At 36.5% G+C, this 25,573-nt stretch overlaps 1 protein-coding gene across 1 annotated transcript in view; it reads left to right on the top strand.

The window, feature by feature from the left end:
- Nucleotides 1–18,250: 18,250 nt before the first annotated feature.
- SLC26A7 (solute carrier family 26 member 7) overlaps nucleotides 18,251–25,573 on the top strand; it is a 71,118-nt gene continuing 63,795 nt past the window's right edge. Inside the window, exon 1 of the mRNA XM_074846980.1 lies at nucleotides 18,251–18,443. Coding sequence (XP_074703081.1) covers nucleotides 18,251–18,443 — 193 coding nt within the window. The remainder of the gene's footprint in view (nucleotides 18,444–25,573) is intronic.

Here is a 25,573-nt window from a genome sequence, read left to right as displayed (position 1 = left end):
CCAAGGCGAGGGAGACATTTGTTTGGGGTTTTTTGCTCACTTGGTCTTTGATTGATAGAGCCAGCTGACAGACTAGAACAGCTTTAAAGGTATTTCTGGTTATTCAGCCTATTTACAATGCTGGTGTGTTACATTCAATAGGATTAACTCACCTGTTGCTTATTCCTTTAGACAAGTCTATTCCATTCTTATCCTTAGCCATGCATTTCTCATATGAGCTATCATACTTCGGGCTTTTTCAGATAAATAGTCTTATTGGAAAATAGCTGAACCATTGCAATGATGGGGCTATAATCTCTGCTGGGGCTGGGGACTGTTGATGTTGTTATTGAAGAGTTACACCCGTTTGACCTCAGTCCTTGCTTGAGACTTCCAGAGCTCCAACCTGTATACCGTGGTGGTTGTGAACACATCCCATGCAAAGAGGTCGTCTTACCACATTTGGGCAGACAGTGAGCACCCTTCATTTTCCACTTGAATTTCAGTTTGTTAATTTTAATTTGTATTTCCAATGATCTTTTTATGACTGCACATCCGTCCAATTTAACAGCTGCTACGCATCTCATTAAAGCATTTTCTACTTCTTGCACCTCATTAAATGAAGGTTATATAAGACTTTGTCACACAGCATTAGCTGTCTCACTCGGTGGATGCCATGTCCTTTTGTAATTCACAACTGAGTCTATCTACGTCATGGAGCACCAGTACCAACAAGTATGGAGTGTTTCTGGCAGACTTTATATGTGGCATCAAATACTTTGTTAGTTGGACATAAACTACACCAATTATTACACAGAAATCACTCATTTCATAAGCCTTTCAGCACTTTTGAAAAGATTTTTCCATCTCGGAGTAGGTAATGATTTCTCTGCACGTGCATTTCTTACTGCCTCTGCTGTGACTGCCAGTAAGAGTCCCAACCATATGATGATTTTTTTCAAAATCTGGACTTCATCCATGAGTATCTGGACTCAGGCCAGGGAGCTAATATCAACTAGTTTGTAGTAACAACTCTTGATTGTTACTCATAAAGTACATAATGAAAAGAAGGACTTGGAAATGGAAGGTCCTAAATTCCATTGCCATCTCCCTCAGCCACCCAGTCCTCGAGACACACTTTCATATATATTTACTTTCTGTAGCACTGATAATCCTAGCTTTTCCCTAGATCCTCTTAAAGTTACAGAGTTTTGGGAGTAAATGATTTGTGTGTTGCATAATGAACTTTCAACCCCATATTAAATGATGTAATGCAGTTAAAGAACTGCTCTTGAAAGAGTCTGAAGTGGATACGCCTCATTCCAAATGTGTGTGACTTAAAGGATCCCATTATGGAAAAATAAATGCAGCTTCATAGCCATAATTACTTTAGCTGACATGTTTAGCTGAGCAGCAATAAAACATACATCATCTTAATATTTATTGTTAATCTTGCCAATGATTTATACCATGCAAGCTAAAGTTACCTCACCAGGTTAGATAGAATGAAGTCAGTGAAAAGCAGCTAAACTTGATAATTCAAGCTAGACAAAGTGGCAAGTAGATTTTTTTTACTGCTTAATATATCTTTTTGTAATTTATTTAAGTACTAAAAGACAACATGAAATTCCTTTCTTGTAGCTCTGATTGGTCCTGCTGTGGATGAGTTCAAACAAAATAGATATTTCATAACTGTAAATACACAGAACTTTATTTCATTTGGAGGGCTGCATTGGAATCTGGTAAGATTTTAGGTTAAGAAATACCTCCAGCCTTGAAATTCTTTGATAACTCATGGAAGCAAAGCAACAGACAAGAGCACTTCACTATTTCTTGTTTTTTGTTTTTCTTTTTTTTTTTTTTTTTTTAAAATGTTTCTGTCTGTACTGCTTGGGCGAGGACTTTTTTGTGTAGGTGTTTTTCTTGCTCTCTTTTCATCTGAGGGAAGTCAGTGTGGTGGTGACAGGAACTGGAAGTCTTGAGAAATCAAATTGTGTATTCATCTACCTTTTCCATTTGAAGATTATTATTTAGATCAAATGTACAGCATTTATACTTATCAGAATGTTTTCAAGTACTTTAGCATAAAATGAGATAATTATATTTCATCAGCTGACAATATCTTTCTTTTCAGTTTGGCCTTCAGGACAGTTTTTGTAGCATCATTGTGCTAGCTGGGCTTATTAGTTTGCTAATTTTTTTAAGCATTCCATAACGGAAATCAGATAAGCAATTTCATTAAAATAATATCAGCAGTAATTCAGACCTAAAATTTGGAGGAAAGAAGTTCCATATGTTTTTACATTTTTTTTGTCGTTGTTTGACATTCTGTAATAACTTGTAGCAATATCTTAGTCTATGGTTTCAAACAGCTACACAGTCACTTAAGTGTGCTAGCACTTACATTCTGTATGCCAGTCAATATAGTAAAAGACAAATCTCTTCAAAGCAAAGGCCTGATTTGATAACCTGTTTGCAGTTAGTCTTAGTTTTTGTTATCAGAGTTGTAAATGATGTGTTCTTATGCAAGCCTAATTTTTGTGAGTTGCTGTGAATGAATGGTTGCTCCTTCAATGCTGTCAGGTGCATCTTTGTGCTCGTTATATAGGCCACTGATTTGCTATGGTAGGTAAGGTCATAGAGGTTAAATGGTTTGTAACACGATGAATTGTACAACAGGAAAGATAATTGGGTTACACGTGGATGTGGGATGAGAAATTGAGATGGAATTGAAAATCTCTAGGAAGCATGTGTACTTCAGTATGAGCATACATTTCTATGGAAGTAAATGAATTTTAAAGTGGCCACAGTATTTGGATTTTAAAACTCTGTTGTTTTGCTAGTTCTGGATGATCCTAGACAAGAGGGCTTAGAGTACTTTTCATTGAAGGACTTAATATTTGGTTGGTTTCTTATACAGCTGTCCAATCAAAGGCCTTACTCTGTTTTGTAATTTATAGGTTTGTAAGGCATTTTTAAGACATCAAATGTGAATGCATTTTGGGTTCCAATGTAGGTGATGGAAATGAAGGTTGAAGGTGGTCAGCACCTTGGAAAACCAAATCTCTTAAGAGTCATTTGAAAGTGGAACTGCTCCCAACCAACAGTAATAGCTGGATTTCACAACAGCCTAAACAACTTCCCAGCTGGATGTTGATTCTGTTCCCATTTCTCTAGACACAGTTAACATTATAAAAAAAGAATGGTAAACCTGAGGATCTGTTTATGGCATCTGTATAGTGCTTACCTTGTTATTACCGGCAAGTCATCCATTTCATGGAGCCTGCAGAATTACAGAATCGTCTCGGTTGGAAGGGATCTCCTGAGATCATCTAGTGTAACCACCTGCTCAGGCAATTGAAATCTCTTGGTATGTTAGCTAAGGATAGAAATGGTGTTAGGTTTTTAAAGATGTTAAACTGAATGTTGAATAGAGAGTTACATTAACAGTATCTTGATTTTTGAAGTGAGCAGTTACTAACCTGCTGGATGCATCTCACAGCTGTACCTTGACAGGGAAGGCAGGACAGATGGCTGCCACAGCCCACTGCCAGGACTCAGGGTGGTCTTCCTCTGTTGCCACTCTGTCTGTCTGTCTGTCCTGTCTCTTTAGCCTTAGGCTGTCCAGGATCAAAACCCCCTCTAGTTATATGGGTAGTCAGTCCCAAGCCATGAAGCCAAGTGACACAGGCTTGCTGGTGTCTGTGTTGCTCTTCGCAGCAGCCTGTTCAGTGCTGTGTGGCACAGCAGTAGGCTTTGGCTCTCTGCTGGACCCTGCATGGTGTATCCATGGCTCTAAGAAACAGCCTATTCTTTGTGCTCTCCTCTCATTTAAAAGTTTCTGAAATAAATTGAGGGCTGTTTGTCCAGCTCACCAGGGCAATGTTTTTATAGGATAGAAGTGAAGGTATGTGTGCATGTTTTAGAGTGCAGCATGAGGATTTTTAGGGGTTTGTGGGGATGGAAAAACTTCTGAGATGTAGCACTGAAGGATTGGGTATGCAGAAAAAGACAGAACTGATGTGAAGTGAAATGTCTTCCAAACTTTTCTGTTACCTGGAGCAGCCCAAAAGGTCCAGGGGATGAGCAAAAAATGAAGCAGCGTGGACACCAAAGGATCCAATGCGTAAGTTAATTTTCTGGCCCTCAGTTACTGATCGGTGTGGATGTTTTCCATGAAGTCCAATCCCAGTTAGTACTGTACTGCAGTACAAATAATAAATTAATTCCTTCTTCCTAAATTAAAAATAATCTAAGTTGCTTTTGTGGTCTCGGAAAACTTCTGTTTTCTGCAGCAGCATTACTGTCTGCTCCACTCTCATTGTTGCATATGACACAGCAGATAACAGTGGCCCCTATCCTAAGGATCTTTACATTTAAATATTAGTCTTGAAGACAAAATCTGAGTTTAAATTGTGCACTTGGAAGCCTTTGTGCCTTCTAAACCATTTGCAAAAACCTAACATTTTACAGGATGTTTGACAGAATAAGAATTCCGCAGTTATTTGTAGTACAGATTTGTGGAAAGTGATTTTGAAATATTGGTGTTACAGCTTTTTTTCAGAAAGTACGTACAGTGTCTCTTCTTTTCAGAAGAAAATTAAAATAAGCTGAAATGTACATCTGCTACCTATAGGGATGGTACTGTGCTCCCACCCAGCTTGGTCATGGACTGATTGCTGTTTCTGTGCCATAGAACAAGCAAGGAATGCACTCAGTAGATCAATCGGATTGCTCTCTTTGGTATTGTTTACAATAATTATGAATTAGTTTCCTAGGATAGTACCTCATTTGTGGTCAAAATAAAATGTACACCAGATGGAGAGAAAATTAATTCCAAAGTGATAATCTATTCATATACATAATTATTCCTTGCAACTGTAATGGTGGTGGTGTCTTTAAACTCCAGCAACAGAGAGATCAAGCAGATGACATTGCTTAAACGTTATTTAGAGTTTTATTGGGTAAATCATAAACAACTGATATATGATTGCTTTTTGACTGGCTTATTCCATGTGTTGTAATTTGATACTGTGATTAACATTTTTTCATTTAGAGATTCTGAGTTAAAATTTTAAAGTTGCACAAAATGTTTGGATGTGCATAAAGTGTTACTTCTAATATGTTTCAGCATTTTCATTATAAGTCCCACTTCTTTTAATTGGCTTTTAAAACTTGGTGTATAGATGTCTTAATATAGAAACAGATACATTCTTAAAAATGAAGAAAAAAGATCAGGTTTGAAATGTTTGGAGGTTTTTGTTTTTTTCTGGAACAACTTTAAATATAAAGAGGATCTTACACCTCATAGAAAACATTGAGAAAGCATGAATTACTTTATCTTTGGAAATTCTGTATTTATACTCTGTTGGTTTTTCTTATTCCTATGGACAATTTCATGTGGAAGCAAGATTATTGTTACTTTCTTTTATGCTAAGAAACTGATTATTTATGTCATTTTTCTCACCCCTGAAATTACAGTTGTTTGTTATTTCTCATCCTTTTGAAATTATCATGATGTTACAAAGACAAAGCTGATCCAGGAAACATATTCCTAAATGTAAGTATAGAATTAGTAATTTCAGTGGGATTTTCAATGTGCTTGAATTTAAGGATGTGCTTAGTAAACTTCTTCAAGTGGTTCAAAGTTACTTATTTTGAAATAATTCTACTAAATCTACTACTCCTCTACTAGATACTTGTAAAGGCTTAAGAATAAATAAATAGAAGTTCCATAAACAGGTGCAGATTTTTTTTTCTATAGGTTTTCTGTTTAGAATAAAGGATCACTGGAATGCAAACAATTCTGGAGACTTTTGGCTCCATGATGGAGCCAATGGAGAATTCTGGCATGGCCTTTTCACTTTGAACAATGAGAATGGCTGAGAGACGATAAACTTCTTTTATACTGTTGTGCAAACTGTGAGGGGTATCTCGGTAATGCTCCAAATATTCTGACACCTTCCTGAATCTGAACATTTCTGCAAGAAAGTAGTTTAAAAGCAACTTAATTGGGTTGACATAGTGCTTAGGGATGTGGTGTAGTTGAGTACGGTCCGTGTTAGGTTAATGGTTGGACTAGGTGATCTTCAGGGTCTTTTCCAACCTAGATGATTCTGTGATTCTGTGAGTTCTTTTCTGATTTTGAGGTAGAATAAAAATGTAAACACAGCATATTAAATTCATATCCTTATCACAGTAAGAGGATGTTAAGAAGGCTATGGGAGGTGCCCAAATGTATGGGAGTGACAAAACAAGAGCTGGTCAGGGGACCTTAGTTGTGTTTTCCCTTTAAGGTCTTTAGAAAGCAAGGTTTTATGTGCAATCAGATTGTATTTCCAAATACAAGAAGATGAAAGTCAGACTATTTTCGTAGCTGCCTAGTCTAAGATACAACATTATGCATGATATAAAAGCCAATTATTTCAAAAATTTAAAGAGAACGTATGCAGATTTTATTTTTTACATTTAACTCATTCACGTAATGTATATAGTGCTTTTTCTTTGGGTAGGGCATAAATTAAAATCCATTTATGATGAGGAGAAAAATATATTACTGAAGTTTACAGAAATGCTGTCACAGAGCAAATGTCCTTGTGGGCACTTGTACAAACTTTGTCTGTGTGTAGGAAGACATCCACACATAGAGGTTTATCATTTAGAAACCTCAGGAAAAGATGTATACATAAATAATTTTGTAGAACTTTAAAATTTCTTTGTAATTTATATACAAAAAATAATTCCTGTCCAATACCGGTTTCATTGTTAAATGTAGATATTCTAATTCACACTGAAATGTTTGTGCCATTTTCCTTTCCAAAAGCAGCTTCATTACAGCATCAAGTTTCACAGTGTTTCCTGTTTGATGTTATATTGACATTGTTTTAAGTTGTTGATTCTTTAAAGAACACACTTTACAAATAAATAAGGCAACATCAAAGCAGTAGATATTAATTACACATGCAGATAAAATAAGTCTCTGATGGGGACAGGGCCCTCATCAGACGCTGGGCTCCAAGATGCCTTGAGGCAGCAGGAGGTAAAAGAAGAATTGGAAAATGAAGTCATGGTGCAGCAAAGTGGGTACTGGCTCTAACAGCTGCCCAAACCTTTGGTCTTCCAGTGTAGGTTCCCTTTACACCTTTTTAGTTCTTTACAGTCTGTGTAAAGGAGCGTCATCAGGCATCTCACTGCTTTACCTTCTCATGAACTTCTCTGTAACATTTCCTCCTTCCCTTTATGGATGGCCAGAGAGCATCTGAAATATAAGAGAGGAGCATGCACAGAACTCTTCTGCCCATGGAGGCTGAAATGGTAGCTAAACATGACAAATTGGTATCAGCACATGTAGGTGAAATTAGACTTATTTCTCACTCAAAATGTATAAGTAAGCACACCAGCTTTCTTTGAAATCTGAAAAGGCACTCTGAATTAATCTAAGTTTCTCCCTGTCTTTCTGGTAACTATGTTTTCTGTAGACATTGTCCCGAGGTGTGTATTAAAGCATTTTTTTTTTTTTTTTTTTAATTATTGCATCTTGGAGAAAGCTTCCCCTCACTCCAGTAAAATCCTATTACAATTTCAGCTTTGGTAAAATTAACTCAAAGTAATTACAGTTTGAAACAACAAATCTGTGCTATATATTATTTTATGCACTTACATGCTTATTTTATGCACTGTTCTGCCTAATGTCTAACTTACAAATATCGCAAATTTCTCAATGAAAGATTCTTTTGAGGGAAGTAATTCTAAACTGGGAGAGTGCAAAACATCTGTGAGAGAAAAAAATCAGTAAATAATTGCATCAGCGCATTTGAGCACATGGGACAGGTTTTAATGGGGTGGAAGGGAAATGCCTGTGTGGAGTATGATAGTCAGAACATAGAAATCTGCATAAGAGGAGAAAAATGAGTTGTAAACCATTGGAAGACAGAATCAACCAAGAGCTAAAAAGTCTAAATTTAAAAAATAGCAATAGAAAAGGAACTGTGAGTGGAAAAGCTGAAAAAAAATGGTTTGTGCCAATTGCAAAAGAAAGAAACTAAACAAAAACACCTGCTAAGCACCTGAATCAGCAAACTATCCAGCCATATGTCAAGTGCATTTTTATTTAACAAAGCACTCCACAGTCAGTTAAGCAATCACTGGGATCAGGAGAAATCTTTCCATAACTGCTGTAAGAATTAGTTTAATCTCTTAGACATTATTTTTTTTTTTCAATTCAGTAATACATACATTTTGTGTTCCCATTGTTTATGGGATTACAGAAAGTGAGGCTGAGAAAATGATAAAAAAAGTTTTTAAAAGTTTATATGTGAAATTTTAAGTGCATGTACAATGAAAAGTACAGTCTTCCTGATTACTTTCCAAAATGTATTTGAAAAATTTACATATAATCTTTGGCAATGCATCTTAAAAATGCAGGTTCTAAAGTATTTAGGAGAGAGCACTGTCATGGAATGATCTCAGTTGTCTGTGCTCCCTGACCATGACAAGGGAGTGTGGCAATTTCATAAGATTTGGACCTGTCTAGGGCAGGTCTTTACTATTTTGGAAAACAATTGCCGTTCTGCAACAGATGTCCAGTAGCAGTGGTGTATTTCTCTTGCCCTGATGAGCATGTTTGAAACAAACTTTTCAAACATCTTAAAAGCGTGATTTAATTAAAGTGTGCACAATTCAGTCACAACAAGGAATTAACCATTTCTTTTTAGCAGATCATGGCCAAAGGTCTTACCCTTTCTCCCCACTCCGTCAAGCAGGATGGAACGGTGTACACCAAAGCCTCACCAAGTGCATCGTCTCATCTTTATCAGCTGTTCGCCACTCTCTAGTTGGTGCTATTTTCATATTCCTAGGAAAAATGAGACATACTGTGTTGTGAGATGTAGATAATTTTCCTAGAACTCCAGGAAATGGATCATGTTTCAAAGCCATGAGGCCTTTACTGGGACTAACTAATTTACTACTATCTAATATTAAATTGTCTAATCTGAGTAACAGCTGATGCTTAAAGCAAGCAGGAAAACGACATCCTTTTCTTCATCAATGAGGTCATTAGCAATCACATCAGAAGAGGAGTATATCTTAATCAGCATGTGAAGCAGGGGTATAAAGACAGAATGCATTGCACAAGATCTAGAAGAGCTTTTTCTGCAGTAATTACAGACCAGTAACAATTAGGGCGAAAATGTCCAAATGTTAGAGTCCAGGTCATGCAAGTCTGATCGTACATAGAATTACTTTCTTACATAATCAGTTGTATAAAATGTACATGGTTGCATAAAATGTGCAAGTAGCTGCATTTTGTTGGGTTGTCATCTCAATTATTCTGTATTTTTATGCAAATTAAAATGGACTGGGCTTAGGAATCAGGGAGTATCGATCTGTGTAGCGGGAACTTTGAATAAAATATATGGACTCATCTGGATGGCATCTTTGAATGAGAAATCTCTTTTTTTATATATATTTTCATGGCTTCTTAAGGGTTTGGCATGTGACTCACAGTGTTCTGGGTTACTGTACACAGTTTGGTTTGTTTTTGTTCCTGACACTTCAGCAGAAAGTGCTGGAGAAGTAGCAACAAGCTTCCTGATTTCAGAGCACTTGGCAAGTATACCAGGGGATTTAGTTTGACTTATTTCTAAACTGTTGGAATTTGGAATTACTTTTTTTTTTTTTTTTTTAATAATCTGTGCATGCATGTATGGGATGGTTTAAAATACTTTCTTTCAAATTTAAGTATTTTGTGTGTGTCATGTTCACTAAGTGCCAAGCAAGGATGAGACTTTTTATTGAAGTAAGCAAGATATTCAGTACAACTGTTTGTTGTGTGAATTTTCTGAGGTCACTAACCTTTTTAGTAGTAAAGTTATTTAGAAAAATGTTCTTATGCCTCGATATATCTTTACGGCTTATTTCTGGAACCAGTAAAAGTTGATGTTACAATTCAGATTATTACTAGCATAGATGTTTTTGTCTTCTCTCTAACTTCTTATCCATGAAGTTAGCATTGTGTAAAATACATTGGATTTTCATGTGTACTTGCTGATGATTATTAAGTCAGTTTAGCAAACACCAATTTTGGGGAGGGAAAGCGTTTAAGTCTTTTTTGGCTTGTGTTTGAAAAGTAACCCCTTTTTTATGTAGTACACACTGCATTCTTCATGTGAAACTTTCTGTAAAGTATGCAGACTACAGGTTAGTAGTCTCATAAAATGCCTTTTCAGATATTTTAAATTAAAACGAGGAAACAAAGGACTATGTGAATTTGTTAATGCGTTTAGATCGGGTTTTTCAAGATATTTTAGCTGTCCCACAGGCTTCATGAAATTCACTTGGCTGTGGCCCTGGAATTCCAGCGGTTTGCCATCTCTGAGGGCAACAAGATACTCACTATTTAAATACTAAATTTTAATTATTACACTTCATAGGCTTTCCTTTTTGAATGGCCATGTTTTCTGTCGTATGTTGTAAAATCTATTACCACTGTGATTTATATTATGACAGCCTACAGATCTGGATTAATATGCTGCCTTATAAATACACTGTTAATTTAGTTTCCTCAGTGAGGTGATTAAGTATCCATTTCAGCTGGCTGAAATTAAGCCAATGAGTAAAGTACACGGACACTCTAAAATTGTGGGTTTTTCTAACTACCGCTTGTACTGAATGATGTGTCTCTGTAAAATACTTTGCAGCAGCACAGGCATTTAGAAACCTTCACACAGAGGAAAAGGGTGTGATAAGATTATCATGGGATGCAAGAGAAGGGATTTTATCCACTGAAGGGTCTGGAGGGCAAGGTATTGCTGATTAATCAGATAGTGGTGTCTTCTCTCTGTAAGGGTATCAGAACAAAAATTTACTATGGAAGGAGGCTACGTAAATTAGGATAATCTTTGATTTCGTATCCATTCCTCTGCCATAAGATGATGTAGCATTCAAGAGAGACAATGTGAAAAACTTCCTACATTGCTCAGTTTTTAATGTAGTGTATGTTTTGGGGAAGAAATGGTAACCCAGGAGACGCTACAGGAAAGCGACTCTTTCTGCACCACTTTTGAAGCAAAAGACAGTGATATCACATTTCAGTGTTCTTTTCCTCCTACTTGAAATTTGTTTTATTGATCTATTATATGACTATTAAAATTATTCTTTTTCACGACCCTGATGGTAGCTCAGGTTTTCTTGTTTTCAATGTACTCACAGGCAGTAGAGTTACAGGCACAGGGGTGTCTTTCTTCTTAGTCACACATTGCTACTGCTTCAATAAAGTGAAGTTTGTTGCACTTGCCTTTAATACACTTTTTGCATCTGAAGGCTTGGAATCAACTTATGTTGCCTATTGATATAAAAGGCAATTATTTTGATTAACTTCATGTGTGGTTATTTTTCTAATAAGACTGCCTTATTTTTTGAGTTCATGTGAAAGTGAAGTTAACTGAAACAGGGGACTCTCATGTCTGAGGAACAAGCAAAGGAAAGTAATAGAGAAAACAGACCAGCCTGTTGTCAGAGTTGAATAGCCGAAAGACAAGAGGCAATGCTCACAAGCAGTAGCAAGGGAAATTCTGTTTGAATACATGGTGGGGGGGCGGCGCGGGGAGGGAGGGGGCAGGGAATGCAGCAAGGGGGTTTAAGCACATGAATAGTTTGTCCCCAGGGCTTGTAGAATCTCCATACTTGGACATTTGCAGAACGCTTCTGAACAAGGTCCTGAGCAACTTGGTCTGGCTTTGAAGTTATCTCTTCTTTGAGGAAGTGTTTGGAGGAGATGACCTACAGAGGTCCCTTTTCTCTCAAATCATTTTATGATTCTAAGGATATCTGGAGATAAAGTTCTTCTGGAATGCTTGCTTCATGATAGTTGTTGCCAAATAATTCTGTCATGAGACAAACCATAATCACTGAGCACCTAAATGTCCTCTGGTTGACGAGAACGTTATATTCACTCAGGTAAAAAGTAACTTGATGTGTGAACCCTTCGGTGGCTTGGGAACAGTGAGTTGTGCTTTTTGAACATAGTGACATTTTAGACCTATCTGCTGTTTGTCTAACTCGCAAGGCTCTTGCACCTGAATTCCAGGAAGAATGGAGCCCCGTCACGGGAAGTCAGGTTTGGTCTTACTCAGCTGCATCAGCGCCTCAGTGTCCTGCAGCCTTCGGTGGGCCAACTCTCAGCACCGTTGGTTACAGATTGGGTTGCAGACACAGAGATGGATACTTCTTAAAGATGTGTTTAAATGCTCAGTACCCACCGAAATGAAAGGAGATCTGGCATGAGCAGAGGTTTTGAACATCATTCTCTGGCGGTCAAGGCTAGAATTGAAACCAGTGAAGAGCTGCTTCTGCGGTGTGGTTGCTCCATTCCACAGGCTGCTGAGCCCCTGCCAGCCCATAAGGTACACAAGGGAAGGAGGTCACTTGAGTTTGGATCTGTTGGTTTCCAAAGTTAAAATTATCTCCTTCCATTGTGTGGCTTATAGGCTGGTTTGTGCACTCAGTAATCAGAATATCTGGTTTATGCACTCTGTCTTAACATTTGGATAAGTGAAATAATACGAAGAAACTGATGCTTGTGATTTAAACATTTTTTCAACATGCATTTTTGCATGTTGAGACCTTAAACAGCATCTCTCTTGCACAGATGAGTCTGTGTCAAGGCTAAGGTTTACCACAAAATATTTCTGTTTAATGTCAGTGTATGTGTATGCATATTTATGTACTTTGGCTATAAAGATGTGTTCTCAAGTGTATGAGTTTGTAAACCTCAGTTTCCAGTCCATTCTGTGACATTTATTACAGTTTAAAAAGAAAAATTTAAGCTTTTTTTACTAATTTGAAGGTAACCTTCAAACAGCTGCTAGACACAACCTTAAAAGAGAATGAAAAAAAGAGATTTTTTTTTTTACAGACGTTTTCCCTAAGAGATGGACACAACTGGGTTTCTTATGCTCATTTTGGATGTGCTAAAATTATTTAATATAACTTCCCAATAATTTTAAATATTTTTTCTTCATTAACACCTGTGTAGCAATTTATCAGCAGACAGCTATAATTATCTCAACAGGAACGGAGCTTAAGAAGATGGTTGCATGGTTGCATTATCAGATTTTTTTTTTTTTTTTTTGGTCTGTTCTGCACTTGCATTTCTCATTCATTAGATGAGCTGAGAGCAGACTGTACCTGAGCATTAGGAACTCCTGTGGTTCAGTACCTTGCTAATCTCTGTCAGTTGACCTCCTGTCTTAAATTTCTGACCAGTAAATAAATTTGAAATGTAGTAAGTAAACCTTTTATTGATGCAGATCTTTGATTTTTAACATACTGTGTTATTAAACTATGTAGTTAATATTATCCAGTTCAAAACCCATCATGTCATGAGGCAGTATCAGATGTAGACAGTGCTCTTGGACCCTGCAATAACCGAAGAAAAATACCAAACGAAGCCACTCGATGTCAGTGTTGCTTCACACAGTTTTGGGCAGCGCAGCATCATTAACGGTGCTGAAAAGCCCATTTACAGAGAAGATGTTAAAGTCGAGCCCAAGCCATTTGAGGCTGGCCTGACTTCTGTGTTGCCTGGATGCTCACCTTTATATTGTGATAATTCTGATTACTCTGTGGCAAAGGGGCTATTAATGTCACTGTGATGGCTCCTAAATGTCCTGTATGATGAGGGATGGAGATTTTGACTTAATCTGTTTTGCAAAGGGCAAGAATAATATATTTTTCAATTTAGGTCCACATTTAAGTATTGAACATTGAAGTCAGGAGTACTTTTAACGTTAGGTATTACTGAAAATAAGTGCATTGCATCCAACTGTGGAAGATATATTGGCAAGCTTTGGAGTTTGTGAATTATGTTTGGTTTTGATGCAACAGAATTTCAGAGGGGGAAGTTCCTTAAATTTCAGTAGTAAATAATTTGCATACTTAAATGTGTGCTTCTTCTGTGGCTTAGTTTAATATTTTATGTAATAAATGTGATTGATAACCTATTTTTTTTACAAATTCTCAAAATTCAGGAATGCTTTTTTGAAGGATTCTTGTCACTGGTTTTATGTTGTTCCATTTGTCAGCACTCTCTTATCATTCCAGTAGCTTGTATCTCATGTGCTTGTTCTGTGATGTACAAACTGCACAGTTTGGTCTCTTTGAACTAGTACCTATCACCCCTTATTTTAAATCTGACTTCCATTCCCATCCAGCTGTGCTTTGTCAAACATACTTGGAATTCTTAATAGGTTTTTTCTTGGAAAAGGTTTTTTCTTCGAAAAGGTTTTTTCTTCTTTTCCTTGTCTTTTCCTAAAGACACAAGCTTCATGTGACCAAGATTTTTGCCTGTCTATTTTTCTTAAGTCTTTCATCTAGGTATCCTCTTAATCCTTTAGCCACTGTTATCTGTATTTGACAGAAAGATAGCAGTATCAAAACTGAGTTCATAGAAATTGTTGGTCAGGATAGGGGACAAGGATGAATGGAAATTTGTTTCCCCACTGAAGAAGAGGTGGGGGAAGCTCAATCATACATATATTCTGGCAGTGGCCAGCCAGCCAGAAAGGTACATGTGTCTTTGGATTAATGATAGCATGTACTTTCCCTTGCCCAGAGCGGGTAGATGAGAGAACATGGGGAAATGACTTGGATGCACTGAATGTTCTTGGGGAGCAAATGATGTACATCAGCAGGAATACAGGTTTAGTTAGTCCACATTGGTTTAATATTGGATGTTTGCAGATATTTAGTAAGTGATCTGTCTTCCTGAGAAAATTTACAAAGAGCAAGTCACATTATTTCCGTCATGGCATCTATGCCTGCCTAAGGTATGAATAAGTTCATTTAACTTCTGTGAGCATATGTAAACATAAGTATAGTTCTTGAACATTCCTGTCAGTTTATGTGAGGACTAAAAGCAGTTCTCATGCAAGAGTCCAGTGATTCCCTACAAAAGCTGCTTCCATATGAAGGGGGGATTAGGGCTTCTGTCTCAGAGATTGTCAGAAATTTTTCTTTTTGAGGTCTAGGTTGGAGTAAGGTGTTAGATTTTTTTTATATACTTTGGGGCCAGAGCTAGAGAATCAAACCTCCTACCTCTAAGTATCCACCATGTATTTAAATAGCCAATGTATGTAAATGTCAGAGGAGCTGATGAAAATACAGACTGTCCCCACAGAGGTTACCCCATTTTTATGGAATTTACTATAAATCAGGTTTGAAAAGCCCACCAGATCTGATCTATGATACAATAATTATTTCCTTTTATATACTACCTGTATTCTAAATTTTAACATGGTAGTTTTCTTTTTAGCATTGCATATATGTACACTACTAGAATCATACTTTTGTGTATTTCCCAGAAAAAACTTGAAAAATAGGCTTTACTTATATAAGATTGCTAAGTGCAAAAAATCTAACCTTACAGCAGTGTGTATGTGAACACACTGACTTAAATGTATAAAACCAAAGGTTCCTCATGCTTATCCTCTGGTGTTCCAGAAAACTAAGTTTTATATGCCTGTTTCAGGAAAGGAGAGGGTCTCAGTCCTGATAGTTCAGGTATGTCATGATGCAGTTGGAAGTATGACAAATTTGCATAGTCTACGAGTTTATAGATTATAGGTTAATGAAAGCCACCTGATGGAAAAATGTTTAAATATCATGTGTGTGTGATACAGTATGTGTTTCAGTTAGGATATTGCTGTGTTTTAGGAAAGTAGGTTTTGATGTTTAAGATTCAAATGTTAGATTACTGTGTGGTGAAGTATGGACTGGCTGTTATGCATACCTGTACATCTGTTTTCCCTTAAAAATTTTGATTTATTTGGGCGGTTGTAAATGATATGTTGCTTTGTGTCCTTGCTAACTAGGAGTACTTTATTAATTTAAAAATTACAACAAGGAACAATGTTTTTCAAGACTAGTGACAATGTTATCAACTCCAGATTTAATGACAATACAATTTTTCACTCATCAAAGTAATTGTTGGAGTAAAACAAAATTCCTGCACAAATTCTACATCAGCATGGAAATCCCAAAGACTTTGCATGTGCAGTTCTGTCTGCATCTAACAGGGCTTATTTTCAAGTATTAGTTGTAAGATGTTTGCACTTATGCATGCACACACCCATAGAGAGAAACCATCCTTTGTTATTGGTGAGGAACAGAAGTCTGTTGATATATCTAATCCTAGGAGTTCACATACAAATCTGGGATCGACGAAAACTGTCCAGATTTAATGACTCTGCAAATATGAGGTGGGAAAGTCTCAATTACAGACTTTTTCAAACAGCTTCAGCATTTTGATGTGAGAAGTTTGAAGAATGGAGTGTATGTTCTTGTGTGTTCAGTGGTGGTTCTTTGGTTTCATAATAGGGTTTTTTTTGACTGTTTAGCATATTCAGAGCTTCTAGTGCACCATGATTTTTTTTTAATTTTTTTTTTAATGGAACTAATCTCCTTTACACAAGTACCCATATTTGGGTATATTTTTGTACACACATAACTTATGTGTAGATATGTATTCTGATTTTTTTTTTCCCAATAAATGCTATTACAGCTAGAGGTACTGAACACTGTATCAAAACTAAGCAGCCCCTGATAGCTGAGTAACTGAGTAGAAGGATTCCTGTCTACTTGTAATCACTGAAAGTAGGGAAAGGTCTATGTTGTGAAACATTTGGCATCCATAAAAGCCTTGATTATGAAGTCCTTGAACAGCACTTTCAAGCTAAAAGCATGAACACACACAAAACACAAAATTCACATTAAAAAAAAAAAAATAAGAAATCAATGCTTAGAGGTTTATTCCAGTGTACAGAAGTAAGATAAACCCATCTTGTGTTTCTTCTGTTTTTTGAAAAGTGTACATGATTAAAGGATGGGCAGGGCAAAGAGTAAGTATGCCTGCTGCCGTTAAAAGTGAAGGTCTGTCTTAAGCAATCTTTTCCTGCTCTTTTTTTTTTTTTTTTCTCTTTGCACTTCTAAGGGACACAACAGTTGATACCACCCAGTAGAATGAACAGTGGTACATCTGCCCTTGCGCTTTTCTCCCTATTGCATTTGGAAACAAAGTCTTATTTTTCTAAAGTTGTTTTGGATGGACAATGTTTCAGTATTGTTAATCTAGATAAATATATAAATAAAATGGAAATATTTAAAAAATATTCTTATTTTTATTGCCTACTGTAGAATAGTGATTGGGAAGACACTTCACCCATATGATGGATCTTATATTTTAACTTAAATTTCTTTGCCATCCAGAGATACAAAAAACTTAAAGGAAAGCCACTACCTCCTTGCTTCATATCAGATGACATTTAAATGTCTTCATGTTTAAAGCTCTTCCATGCTCTTATCACTTTGTGTCTGAGCACTTTGTATCGTACACAAGGTGCATGACGTGATTACAAGATCAAAAGTTACTTGGTGAAATGCCTTCGTTGAGAGACACTTTGCTGGGTGGACTAGCAAGAGGAGAAAGGAATAGCTTTGAAGAATGGTCATCACAAGGATTTTTGGCACTTCCCACGTGGAGCTGATAGCTTGCAGTCCGTCACTGCACTTTGAGCTTGTTATATTAAGACTGAGTCTTCAGTTTACAGAGGGAATCTGTGAATGTTTGCAGCAGGACTTACTGCTACCTGGTGTTCTGCATTTTCTACATAAACAAGCTTTTTACTGTCATTTAGAAGACAAAACATTGATGGAGTAAAACAAATTTGCTAGCACCAGGGTTACTGAGGACTTCATGCCCTTTGACTGCAGCCAGAAAAGCTCCCCCCAGGAGAGGCAAGGCTGCTCTCCTAGGCTTGGCAGAGACATGCCTGCTCTGCTGGGCACTTCCCGCTTGTATTAGCATAGCCCAGCCTATATCGCACACACACCCACTAATACCTCATTTTGCCACTGGACTGAGGCCAAAACACAAGCATTACAGGGAATATAAAGCAGGAGGTTACTGGAAAGAATCACAAACTAATGTGAGACTAGACTAAATTTTTTGCAAAGAGCAGAAAATATGATCTTTGCTAGAAAAGATTCTTGAATTTCATGTAGTTGTTTATACGATTGAATTGTTTAATAAGTGTTTTTATTGAGTATAGTTAGAAAGCAGCTGCAGAAATCTCAAGTGCTTCTGTTATTTTTTTTTTTCTCTGTAGTTTTGGAACTGCAAAATCTCAGAAGAAAACTGTAGACTGACACAGATCAGGGTGATTCCTCAACTGTGCGCTCTTGTGGAAGAGGAACTGCTTTTGGGGGAGTGGGAATGATGACAGGAGCAAAAAGGAAAAGAAGTGCAGTCTGGAGGAAGATCCAGGCTGTTCGCTTTGAAGATATCAAAGTCTGGTGTATGAGAAGGCTGCCCATCTTGAAATGGGTGCCCGTCTACAATTGGAAGGAAAATTTGATTCCCGATACAGTTTCTGGGATGATGCTAGCCATCCAACAGGTGACTCAAGGTACAGTTAACTCATTTCAGATTCGTACTTTGAAATCTGGTCATGCTGAAATGGTCTGGTCTTTTTATTATTTTTTTTTTCCTTTCTTGTTTAATATTACCATAAATCTTTGGTTAAAACAAAGACATGCTTATATAGCTAATGTGGATTTAATCTAATAAAAATATAAGGAACAAATATATAGTCTTATGCATATATAGTGGATGTACAAATGTGGATAGAAATGCCTTGTGTTATTGTGCTAATTTCTATGAGCTGGAACTTTACTATATATCCCATGCCTTTGACATTTTTTCAAAGACTTAATATAGAAGATAAGAAAGAAGTAACTCTATTCACACAGCTTATGGTTATATACAATGTTTTATCAGTTAAATGACCACCTTTTTCCCTATTTCATATGGAAAACAGAATATATCTATAATTGCATTGTAAGAGATGCTGTTCCAGAAGAAACATCGGCATTACAGTATTACCTGTGGAAGCCCAGAGCACAGCAGGAGAAATTAACAACTTTCTGTGCATAAAGGGTGCTCCTGCCAGAGACATTACCCACGGAGAGGATCTGCCTGCATCTGCAGCTTGTGTACTTCAGCTTCTGTGTTGATTTAATGCTGTATTACATTACGTTTCTTTTCAAGCAGTAATACAAAGTAGGCGTGGAGCTAGACTCCATTTAAAAAAAAAAAAGAAAAAGGAAAAAGTTCCAAAAACAAAAGCCTGCACAATGACCTGCAGAAACCTAAAGTCCCAGTAATCCGGGTTTGTAAAGTGATTGCTGCTGGGAAATAAATGTTTTTGTCGGGTTTTATGTGTCTTTGATAATGTCACCTTCTTTTGGCAATACTTTATATTTGTCTCTGGCAAGTCACAGCATCTTATCTGCCTCAGATGGACTTTAACACCTTCCCTTATATGAACTATATGTATTATTTCTTAACAATTTCCCATATTAGCTATGCTTAGCTATCATTCATGTTGTTAAATTATAAGCACTCCTTTAATCGGATTATGCTGGAGCTGGAAACAACCGATTTGTGTAAGTATTTATGCTTTTAAAGTAATTAGGAACATCTGCATTGGCATGATTTAACTTTTAAGACCCTTAATACCATAACACTGCAAAGTATCTAATTTCACTGGTATGTGCATATACAACAATTGTAATTAAAATACTGCTAATAACAGTATGTTGAAATTCATCAAAAGTATTAAGTTAAACAGCAGTTCTGCACTGCTGGTAGTTTTAGCCAGGATTTTCTTGTTTAAGTCTTGTACCAAGAAGTAATTTAAGTTAGTAATTTAAGAAGATCCAGTGAAGACAGAAAATACTTGTTTTGTTTTTCTATATTATTTTTAAGTACTCTAGAAATAATTTTATTCTTTTTTTATGTTGTTTAAAAAAATACATTGGAACTCTTCCCTCCTGCTGACCTGTTTTTCCTTTCTCTCTCCTCACTGCTTCTCAAGATTTCATAATGATTTTAGAGGATGGAAAAGGAGGAGAGTTAAATACCAAAGAATTTTATAATGTTTGTGGTAAACAACTTGAACACAACATATTTATTTAGACCCTGCTTGCATTACCTCTTTTTCTAGTGTTGTAAGCCTTCCAGTTACCAGGACTATCCTTTAATGCTTTCACAGAGAGAGTTATGCAAGAAAATAAAGGTCCCATTTGCTATATAGCATGAAAGGAAAAGACCCCATATTTTGAGGTCTTATTGTGTCTGTTTCCTTCCACCCACAAAATAAACCAAGAAGTTTTATAATTAAATGAAAGGCAGAAATTCTAACAGTGACAGGAAAAAATTAGTAACCAGTGATAACTGACATGCAGAGCACAGCATCATTTGGTGTTGCAACAACATGTTTAAGTAAATTCAATTATATGGAAATAAACTTGAGTTATGGAAGTATATGGAAAAATCTGAAGTTGTATTTATGTGCAACAGTTTTCTGAGTGATGAAACCTGCATACTCCAGGGTGGAGAGCAATCCAGTAGTTTGAGAATAATTAAGAAAGACCTTCCAACTAAGCTGTGTTTCTCACAGTTTCCTATTGTGGGATTTCTTATTGATCTGGCATTGGCTATGTTCAGATTATCCAGGTTGGCAGCTACTCTGATCTGGTGCAACGTGTCCATGTTCCAACTTCTAATCCAAATTTTAGATGATGTAGCTGACTTCCCTTTGTAAAGGAAGGAAGGAAAGAGGAAAGTCATTGTCCTTAGTGTGTTATAGTGAATGCAACAAAGATAATGCTCATAACTGCTCCTCACATAATTTTCAGAAATTGTTTCTGGAGAATTCCTATGCAATAACATAGGTTTTCATGTCTGCCTTATAAGTGAGAAAAACAAAAGAGCAAATTAATAGAAATAACAGCAATTAACATACGCAGATAAAGTTTGCTCCCAAAAAGTCTTTTATAAAGGTATAGGATAGTTCAGAATAGCTGTTCTTACGCCATCTTTTATTTTGGATAAAGTCCTAAAGGGTTACTACCATTCATCTTCTGATTTTCAGGATTAAAATTATTAGTTTCTAAATGTGACTTAAGCTTTCAAACTCCTGTAATATACCTCCAAGTCAGCTACTTGAACATTGAACCACTTGAGCTCATATATCAGTTTAGGTTTAAATGTCTTCCCTCATGACACACATAAACTAGAAACTATGTCCTGTGGTGACAGCGTCTAGGAATGGTGTACAAGAAAGGCATGTTACCTGAGTATTTAATTGTCTTTACTTCCATGTACAGTGTGGAAGAAATGGATCTTTAGAAGGTAAGGTGTTACCTTGCCTAACACTGAACTAGCATAAAACCATATGCCTCTGTGCCTAAGGTGTTATCCTTACTCTCTCACAATGTTATCCAATAAAGAATATAATAATTATGAAAGAATCCATAAGAAATTATGTAATTTCTGCAGAGAGTGAATCTTCTCATGCTACTTTTCAGATATTTGAAACCTGTTTAAAACATGCCCAAGTCATATTTGACCATTCAGAGGGAATCCATTGATCAATAGCATTCAGTTCAATTAATGGATCCAGTATTGAGATGGGGGAGAGGAGACCAAGGAGTGTAGGAAGATGGGAAGGAAAGGCATGGGGTTATCATGATGTGGCGCTTGGCATTTGTGATGAAAGAGTCATTGTTGAAACCAAGCACTCATTCTCCAGGTGTTCCTATAGTTGTTTCATTGTCTGTTAAAAATGCCAAATTAATCTTAATTCATAAGTTCCAAAATTCACTGCTGAACTCTGCTGTCCTACATACCTATTGAGACAATACTTGTATGGTCTCTGCATATGTCCTCTAATTTTAGAGTCCTTTAGCTAATTCCACAGAAGATAGAGAAAGAAGTGTTAAAGATAGTTAAGTTTCTACAAATTTTATGAAAATGGACGTTGGGAACAGATCCTACAAGATCTAAAAAGTGGTAAGAGAAACTCATATCTTGTTAGGCATTAGATAATCTGTGTAGAAAAAACCCAACCAAACAAAAAACCAAACACCAAGACCCCACCCCAAAAACTTCCAACCAACCAACCAACAAAACCAACAAAACAAACCCCACACCAGTTGCTGGAGCTTACACTGTCTCAGACCGCAAAGTCACTCAGCCACGAGTCAAAAACAGTAAAAGAAATTAGGCTTCATTAGTTCCAGCTATCATTTCATATTAGTTCTAACTATCATTTAATAATACAGAGCTCAAGACCTTATTTTTCAGATATAGAATCCTTATTTTTACTCTGATACCTAAGGTTGAAAAATAAGCTTTGAATCTAAAATGAACTTTGTTATCCAATTTGCTATATACTTTCACAGACAGTTAAGAAATTTGAGCTTTCATGTTTTGGTAATCACTACATAATTTGTCTGTGTTTCTCAAAAATCTGTTATTGATAGACTAGAGCAAGATGTCTTTAAATTAACAAATAAGTCCTTAATTTGCTTCTTGGACTACCACTTCATTGTTCTCTTCCCTTTCCCTTTAAAACTTATTAATACCCCATCAATGGTCATCATATAAAGATTTTTCTTTCAATTTCATTCTGTGTTCCTCACCCATACACACAAATTCAATTGCTAGATCCATGTTGATGTCTCATAAGTGCCTCATGAGGTTTTTTTTTCTCTCCAAATTGAAATTTTGCTAATGAAACAAAGGTTCTGCAGTGTAGGTATCTAATTCTCAGCAAGCCATTCTTGCGTTCCTTACTAGTCAATGGAGATCTAGTTGATAAGAGTTAGTGAAATTTATGATGTTCAATCTGCTTGTGGGAGGTCGTGAATGACTGCCTCTACATCACTTTTCTTCTCTCAATCACTTATTAAACTGTCTTTATCTCGACCCACAAGTTTTCTCACTTTTGCTTTTCTGATTCTTTCCCCCATCCTTTGAGGAGGAGTGAGTGAGTGGCTGGATGAGTGCTTAGCTGCTGGCCAGGATCACAACCCACCACAGGTGTGAGTCATCTGACTAAATCTAATCGTATACTTTACTAAGGTTGATTACATTGCTAAGATTTCCACGGAGTGTAACAGGGGACTGGCTCAGGTGTAGACGCAGATGATATAGACATCAAAATTTAGGTGAGATGTGTCTCAGCCATTATATCGTGGCATTGTGGGTAATAAACTCTTCATGTTCAACATGGTTAAAGGGAGGTCTTACTGTTTTCTTTCCTGTAACTCATTCTTTGACCTGTCACAATAATACCAGAATTCTTTTTTGTGGCTTTTTCATGTGACCTGGACACCACCTACTTGTACAAGAAGTGCACTTTGATTAAGCTGTGTCTGAATTTTTCTCAGTTTCCTTGCATGATATTAAGATGCATTATGATGCAGTCTTTCCATGTAGCTAAATCTCATAAAGCTGTCATCGTGCTTTTGCTGTAGCCTTCTGAATGTGTGCTGTAGTCCCTTCATATCTCATCAGAATGCAGCTGCTTAGCTCATTTTCACAGTCTGTGGTAACTTTTTATTGCACTAAGCAAATTATTCATCTTTACTTTCAAGACCTTTCATAGGTGATCTTTCCTGGCATCATTTATTCATTACCAAACTGTTGATCCATCTCTCATTTTGCTAGCCTTCTTCATCCAATCTTGTCTTTTCAAACAAATAGCTTTGTGCCTTCTCTCAGGATTTAAATTATGTTGGTTGGTACATCACATCTCAATATTTGCTTTTGGATTGTTACTTAGAATGTGTGTGTTTTGTTTGTTTGTTTTGGTGGGCTTTTTATGGGCACAACTATGTATACTATTCACAAAGAATGGCATCTAGAAACCATGTAGGTAATGCTGCAACCTATCAGTAAGCTCCTCTGACTGTCATGTACTGTAAAAAAGTAAGTCTGAGTTTGTCTAAAAAATTCTATACAAATATACCCTCTGTTGTGTAGCTGAGTTCATCACCAGAGAAATTATCCCCAATTCTGTGAATATGTGTATTAGTGTACATAATTTATTTACGTACATCAGTTCTCTGTGTAGTTAGGGGACACAAATGTATCTGAAGTATTTTGGTTAGGACAGGACACTATATAATGTGAAAATTAAGTGCTCTGCTTAACACCTGAAGTTGCCTTACTCTTTCTGGATGTAAATTCCTAAGGAAGGTACCTAACTTCATACAATGTCAACCCTTCCCCCTAAGCTGCTTCTGAGAGCTCGCTTGAGGTTTTGATAATTATAACCCTCTTCTGCAAGCTGTTAATGACCAGAAAGACTCCTGCTTAGACAAATACATGACTTAATTTTGTCATTCACTGGGTGATGAGAATACTTGCACCATGCACTTTTTGTTATAGCATCTTGGAGCTCTTTACACTGTCCAGTAACAGAAAAATATATGGGGAGGGAAATTAGAAACACAAAAGTCCTTTTTCTTGAAACACAGAAATGACTCATCCAGTGCTGTATTGACAGTTTAAGGTGCAAAGTTTAAGTTTCAGTGGTCAATATTAATAGAATAATATGAATGTCCAACATCACAACTGAGTTAGACCCTTCCAAAAAAAACCCAAAACCACAAATGTTTTTTTAGCCTTAGAAAACAAGAAAATGAAAGAATGACATGGTACTTTCTGCTTAAGTATTTGGTATAAACTGAAGCCTCAGTACAAAATTTGTACTTTGTCTTAGTTTTCCTGAAGGATGATAACTTTGCCCATGTGGGAAATGGCCAAGCACATGGATGTGTAACCAAGATTAAACATAGAAAACAAAACACACTCAAATCAAGGGCTGAGATGGGTAATCATCAGGATTTTGAAAGAATAGGTAAGTGATATTGCAGATCCGGTAACAAGTACCTTTGATGATTCTGTCAAATTTGGAATGATATTCTATGACTGGATCATAGTGAGTACAGTATTGTATCCAAGTTACAAGTCTGCATTGCTGATGAGGGACTGGACCAGATGCAAGCAATGGAGGTATATTTCCCTTTAATAATAATAAAATAATATTTGCATGTATAGTCATAAAGGATGTCAGAGTGATTGATTCTGCAAGGCTCTAGGACAGCTAGTGGGTTTTGCTTCAGATTTATATACACATTCTAAAGACAACTCTGCTGATGCTCTCAGATAGGGGTAGTTTTAATGCTCTGCTGGAAAATAATTAGCCTATTTGAAAAGAATTCATTGTCAGGTGGGTTAGAAGCTGCAAAGAAGCTGATGACTACAGGTAGTGCTGACTGTTGATCCATTGTCTGAAATATAGTGTGTAATTTTGTTTGCCTCTGTTCATGGAAGATGATTTCAAACTTCAATAGAAGAAAAGGCTAGGAGAAGGATCAGAAAAACAAAGATTATATTTGTGAGAAGACTTAAATGGATTGGACAGGTTAATTAAAACCTGATGTTTTTTCTTATCAGGAAAGGCATTTAAAGTAAAAGACAGTTACAGCACATGAACAAATGAGTATAAAGTAGCATGAATATCTGTAGACTTAAAATTGGAAGTAGTTCTAAAAATACTCCATTGAAATACTGGGATAAGAAGATGTATCTCATCACATAATTCCATTCATAGATGTACTAAATCACATATTTGCCTGTCATAAGAGGGAACAGAACACAGGTCACAAGGGACTTCCTTCA

The sequence above is a fragment of the Strix aluco genome, chromosome 1, assembly GCF_031877795.1.
Source record: "Strix aluco isolate bStrAlu1 chromosome 1, bStrAlu1.hap1, whole genome shotgun sequence".
In the NCBI taxonomy this organism is placed as follows: domain Eukaryota; kingdom Metazoa; phylum Chordata; class Aves; order Strigiformes; family Strigidae; genus Strix; species Strix aluco.
Note: the sequence above shows the minus strand (reverse complement) of the source record. Positions and strands in the feature narration are given on the sequence as shown.